The sequence below is a fragment of the Diadema setosum genome, chromosome 13 (genome assembly GCF_964275005.1).
Source record: "Diadema setosum chromosome 13, eeDiaSeto1, whole genome shotgun sequence".
In the NCBI taxonomy this organism is placed as follows: domain Eukaryota; kingdom Metazoa; phylum Echinodermata; class Echinoidea; order Diadematoida; family Diadematidae; genus Diadema; species Diadema setosum.
In genome coordinates, this window is record NC_092697.1 from 26,786,366 (window position 1) to 26,792,873 (window position 6,508).

Consider the following 6,508-nt stretch of genomic DNA (forward strand, 5'->3'; position numbering starts at 1 on the left):
CAGAATCTGGAGAGGACCTCCAAACGCTATTGGATGTGGTGGTTTGCAGAGAGTTAAGAAAAGGGATTATAAATGAATAATAATTCTTAAGAAGACAGAAAGCGTGGTTATGTCTAAAAAGTGGGCTCCAACATGTAATCTCAAAGTGAAAGACAGGACTATTCCTTTCTGTGCAAATGAGTCAAATGTATACAAATTTCACACACAAACCTACGAGCAGGTAAGAAAATGTGGGACGCAGAGGGTTAAGCAAGTTTCTGTTTTCAACTGTATATACCTTTGCAGTATACCTTGACAGGTGACTCCCGGTGTGTGAGAGAGACTGAAAGGAGGATTGCATCTGCTGTCACCAGCATTTTTAAAAACTGAAAAAAAAAAATAGATTGAACCAGGACACTGGGAACTAAGATTATACTAGTAATTCACTGTATTAAACATACATATACCCATGTATTGAAATGAAGCGTGATAAACATTGAGAACATGAGACGTGAAGAAAACGTTTGGAGAGTTGTGAAGGGTGATTCCATAGACGAAAAATGAGCGTCCCATCGGTGGACAGAGCGACCAACGAAGAGGTTCTTATCTGGATCGAAGAGAAAAGTGATCGGGGAGACCAGAACTACGAAGCAAATGAGAATTTTAGGGCATGTGATTGGAAAAGACAGTCGGAAGAATACGATATTGACAGGAAAGACATCGGAAGGGAGAGAAGGATAGAAGAAGGAAACGGATGCTGTGGATAACTACAGTCTAATTGTATGGATAACGGCTATAGGTATATGACATCAAAAAGTGGGGGTGATTGAATGCATTATTTACCATTTGCAGATGAAACAAAAACCCAGCTTTAGTGCTTCAAAATAGTTCTAAAATGTGAGTTAGGAAAAGAAACAATCAATGTAAAAATTTGCATCATAATATTCAATGTTAAGTATTGTTGAATATGCAAAATGTGAACAATAGTTATAATAACAATGTTTCTATGGACTAAGCCATCTGCAATTATGGTTAATTGAGAAAAACAGATATATCTTCTCATTTAGGCTTTATTGCGAATTTTTGTATGGTATAGGATTTTTGTGATATAACTGACCTACACATATGCATCAAATGTGATATCTCGAACAATTTTTTCCCCCGATGGTAAACAATACCTTTGAGAAGGCGAGAAACGGGGATTTGTGACACAACATGATCTCAAACTTTTTCAAACATACAGTTCCTATAGACAGGAGGAGAGATTGTGACTGTATCTTACCCGTGTGGTAAACCATAGTGATCAACCACTCACCAAAGCGACAGCGGGCCACTGTAAGGAGGCGAACATGCAGGTAGCCTATATACGGAAAGCGCAAGAGGAGCGCTAATTACACACCCGCACAAGTTTATCACTTCCAAAATAAATGAAGATCAGATAACTATACGGGCAGGGGGGAGGGGGAGAACCGGCATGAAATCAACAACAACTAAAGAATGCTGGTATGTTAAAGAAAATGTGTAAGACAAGCACATCGAGATCTTTCAACGGCAGGGCAGTGAGACATGTGGTGGCAAATAGAGACTGACAACGATCGAATAAGGACTGAAAAGTTACAGTGAAGAATTTTTGTTTTCTACGTTTCAGCACTTAAAGTTTTCAAGGTATTTTGGTCTGAGCTCCTACCGATAGCAAGCCATGCCTGTTTTCCAGTTAGTCACCAACGTACCGCGGGAGAATATCCCCGATGGGTTTACGGAAAGAGCAGCTGATATTGTCGCAGAACAGCTGGGCACACCACGAAAGGTAACATGAATTACAACGTGATCTTTGTTCTTTTTCTTTCAAAAAAAGTATGTTGGCCCGATGTGAGCATGAGAAATGAAATGTTAGTAGAGTGCTCATCTAACAAATCAAAATTGTTCATTGAGATTTAAATTAATGCCAAAAGAGACACTGGCATGAAACTGCACAGTACTCGTGAAGGGCGTGAGACACGTACAAGTTTAAAATGGTGTACAGCGAAAGACACCATCATTAATGTTGATACACCTTCACGCGAGACGTAATAGACACTCGTGACACAGTCATACCAGTGTCTTGAGTCATGGCTGTTATACCAATGCAATTAATTCCTTAATCCTCTCTCCCTCTCTCTTTCTCTCGTCCTTATTTACTAAAATAAATAAATAAATGAATGAATAAATAAAACATACAGGTGACTTCCGTAATATAACGAAGTCCTTGGGATAGGCAGTTTTCTTTCATTATATCGAAATTTCGCAATAGCCAAACAGATGTAATACATAAAGATAAATGATTTCGGGGTCTGAATTGTTTCTTCCTTGAAACTAAGTTTCTTATAACCGCGTTCGTTATAGCGGGAGTGAACTATAATGCATTACAGTGCACGTTCATCAGCTATATATATCAAACTGACGACTTTCCTGAGAGAATCACACAGTAGTTAAAAGGTGGTTTGTGGTCCTTAGCCTGGAAGAAGATAAAGGAGAAGAGAATGAAAAATTCATGGTCGCAGAAGTAGTAGTAGCCGTGGTAATAATTGTAAGACAGCATCGTTGTAAAAGACGAAGGCACAGGAGAAAAAAAAAATATTTGTGCATACTTTCTAGCGAACCGATCTTCAAACTATAGTCTTGTTAAACTGATTATGGCATACTTCACCCCCACTCCCTTTTGTTTGAAACAGGCCGCAGTTGTCATGATCAGACACCAGTCCATATTCCGTGATGGTAGTGATGCATCCCGTATCGTCATCAGGCTGGCGTGCGTCGATGCGTTCAATGACCACGTCAAGAACAGGACGTACAGCAAGGCGATCATTGACTTCGCGTCGAAGGAGCTTGGTGTTCCCCACGACAGGTGAGTGTTATACCGAAACAAAAGTGTGCCCATCGCTACTTCAAAACTGAATCTTAAAAAATATGAAACCCTGGTTATTATGTGGATTTAGTGCACGCAGCACTGTGAGTAGAACACATCAGTGAAGTTTGAGGAAAGAAGGTCAATCTGTTTAAAAGTTATGAGGTTTTAAAGTTTCGATACCGCCATGGATCATAAGACTACATGTACAACATTCATGACGTCACGCATGGACGACGAAGTGATGAAAAAAAATGTGACATACGCCCTATTTTCATTTTTTAGTATTATGAAACAGCAGCACTTGACTTACCTCTTTCAATAAGCATGCAGGGGGAATCATATTACCTTAACATATATATGTCAGTATAAAGTTAAGGGAATTATACTAATCGTATATATATATATATATATTTTTTTTTGTCTTTTTGTGGAATCATCGTTATATTTTCTTTAAATCGTTGCCCATGCATGACGTCGTTACGAATTGTTTTAGTCTTCTTATCCGGTAATCGTGGTACAGAAACTTTAAAAATTCATATAGAACTATTGAACGAATCGTCAGATTTCTATCAAACTTCACTGGTGTGTTCTACCAATATTGCCATATTCACTTAATCCAAACATAATGTGATTACACATGGACGGCGACATTTTATGCTCAATTACTGAATCAAGATTGTAGTGTAAGATGACGGAGTTTACAACGCGATTTGTTTGGGGGCTGAATTGGTATCCCGTGACTTTTACCGTTTCTTTGACTTCTAGATCATAATATGTATTATGAGTATGAAGTTTCTCATACCGGATTCCTGTCTTAAATGTGAACGTGCACCACAAAACAAACAAAAAGTCGCACCCCTTGATTTTAAGTGAGGACTCAAAAAAGGTGAAATGGTTCAACCAAGTCAATCTTGAGTTTTTCATATTGTCTGACAGCGCTATCATTCTTCTACATTATTCTTCAGTTTGGTATCTCAACATGAATAGGAAAGTGTGTTTTTAGCAGTTTTTCTGCAACCCTTTTTGGGGAAGAGTAGAATGATCAGGTATGACTTACAGGCCGCTCTTCATGTCTTGAAATCCTTTGCCCACTCTTCACTTTCAAGTCTAATAACTTTTGAAAGGATGATCCTACTGCTTTGAAAGTAAATAATAATCATGGGCAGAATGTGCTAATAGAGCATGCTTAATTTCAGCTTAATCTGATAATCCCTTCATTTTTGTTGCCCCAGTGGTTTACATCCTGTGTTTTGTCCCTTTCATGGCACAGCCAGCACGGCCTGGTAAAGATTAAGCGCTTGAATAGACCGTGTACTTCAGAGCCTCTTTTCTCAGTTCACACTTTTCCAGAATGTGTGGTTTCTTTCCAGCATTTAGGTAGGTTAGGGGAGCTGCTTAATATTTGCTCTAAACAGCGAAATGTACGTTAGGAAGTTTCACAATATTATATCAGCTAAAAAACAAAACAAAACACATCTTTTATCTCGGCATACTGCCATGAAGAGTGTACATGGGTCTGTTCCATTAAGATTTTCGCAATTATTCCAGATTGCTATAATACAGTCACTGAAACATGACAGCTTTAATACTCACAGATGATTCGTTCTTACATGATTGCAGCCACCATAGCTACAATCATTCCAACGTTCAATGATTGCAAATCACATTTGTGAAAATGCTGGCACCAGGAGATTACAGTGCATTGCAACGACACCGTATTCACATCGAATGTTATGATGTATCGAGATAAAGCTGAATGAAGGGGGGTTAAAGGTTATGGGTATTATACTTGTAGTTTCACACGTTTCCATCAAGTGGTAATATTGATATGTACAGAGGGGTATATAGTAGCCACAATGTAGAACTCAAATGAGGTTATGATGCTATCAGCTCACAACCTTTCCGTCAGTTCGTGAATAAAATAGTGATTTCTTGAACTAAAACAAAACAACCGAACAAACAAACACAAACAAACAAAAAACAACGAAGGAATTTTACGAAGGACTTGTGTAGTCAGTGGAAGGGTTGACTTGTAAGGCCATGACCACATTACTGCGACTTACATGAAAATGTGGTTGCTACTGATATAATTTTCCCTCGAAAGTATGTTAAACTTTATATCCCATCTGATATTTAGTATGATGATAGTTTTAAGTGAAACCTGTACTATTCTGTCAATTGTACTCTGTATATCAAAGTCCACTAGAACATTGCGTGGAATGATTTCATACTGGATAGAGTGGAGTCAATGAAATAACAATAACAATACAAAACAAAACAAAAAACGTAGCCTGTAAGGTTTCGAGAATCTCAAGATAATGGCAAACGGTGCGTGGATATAATAAACTATTGCATCTCAGGCTGCCCTGACGGTAACGATAGAGAAAATCACATCGGTAACGACCAACGAAAGAAGAAAAGTTCAGATTATCTGTCGCAAGTCTCGAGTGCATTCATCGAAAGAATGGTCGCCGCGCAAACTGAAAGGTCAAATGAATACATTCGAAAAATCTTAAATCGTTCAGACAAACAAAGGGAAAGAAAATAGAACCCCCACACGGGTTATGTTGTAACCGGTGCATATTGCATCTTAAATTTCCCGGGGGACATATCAAAATTTATGTAACATGATTCTAGCAAATATATTTCGTAACGACTGGTTGGTTAAAAAGAATAAAAGAAAGAAAAGGGGAAGGAACATGACATTGTAATCGGTTTGACATGGCAGAAATGCCATACAGCCAATTTATTCCATTAATTGCCATTGCTAAAGAGGACGAGGATCAATCACATCTACCCACCCTCTTTTCTATTCCCTACAGGATAGTGATGACGATGGAGAATCAGTCTCCGTGGGAGATAGGGATTCCTGGAGGTCGTCTCCTGGGCGACAGGATGAGAGACGCAAAGTAGGAGCGAAGGAGATTAACCCTCCCGCCGAGGCGTTCACCCACGTGCTCCCCATGGCCACCGGGGGACCAATGAGGCGGCCCAGTACTCGGCTTGAGCAGCGCAGCATCGGCCACGTGACAATACGACCTAATGAAACACTGTGTGGGTGTTGTGTTATGGGGAATCTGATTCACCATCTCGCGACCACGTCAATAAATTCCCATTAACGTTGCCCATGTGACTGAGTGAGTTAAGAACGTCAACTAATGAAAAAAGAGGCTTAATTGATATGAGGTGTTCGTATCACGAGATGAATGCAGGCATTACACACATTTCCCTGCTTCCAATCTTTATACTGAAATTTAATTGTGAAGTTCCCTACCTTCATCATCAGCAAATTCCTTGAATCCAAGGAACCAATGAAGTAGTGTGAATATTACTTGTTAGTGACGTGTGATTAATAAAAAATAATGATAAAAAAAAAATGAATGAGATATGTTTGATATGTTCGTCTGCAACTAGCAATGACCAGAATCTCTCTCTTCACTATTACAATGTACTACCATTTCTCCGTCTCAATCTTTCATTCTCTGAATCTGTTTAGTTTCTCCTCTCCTCAACTTCTTTCTGACTTTTCTCCCTCTCTGTCCATCTCTCTTTCACCCCCATCCTCTTCTCTTCACTTCTATAACACACTGAGTGTTTGATATTTGTTGTCTTGTGAATTCTATGTCTAAGTAAGTTCAATAT

At 38.9% G+C, this 6,508-nt stretch overlaps 1 protein-coding gene across 1 annotated transcript; it reads left to right on the forward strand.

Annotated features, from left to right (window-relative positions):
* Window positions 1-1,678: 1,678 nt before the first annotated feature.
* On the forward strand, window positions 1,679-5,779 carry LOC140236530 (MIF-like protein mif-2). The gene is made up of 3 exons (XM_072316454.1): window positions 1,679-1,786; window positions 2,691-2,863; window positions 5,689-5,779. The coding sequence occupies exons 1-3, from the start codon at window positions 1,679-1,681 to the stop codon at window positions 5,777-5,779; spliced, it is 372 nt and encodes a 123-aa protein (XP_072172555.1).
* Window positions 5,780-6,508: the final 729 nt, after the last annotated feature.

What these genes read in the sequence shown, in the direction of transcription:
- LOC140236530 (XM_072316454.1), top strand. Translation starts at nt 1,679, where the DNA reads ATGCCTGTTTTCCAGTTAGTCACCAACGTACCGCGGGAGAATATCCCC. An exon ending in AGCTGGGCACACCACGAAAG is followed by an intron (nt 1,787 to 2,690) that starts GTAACATGAATT and finishes TGTTTGAAACAG; the next exon opens with GCCGCAGTTGTCATGATCAG. An exon ending in CTTGGTGTTCCCCACGACAG is followed by an intron (nt 2,864 to 5,688) that starts GTGAGTGTTATA and finishes TATTCCCTACAG; the next exon opens with GATAGTGATGACGATGGAGA.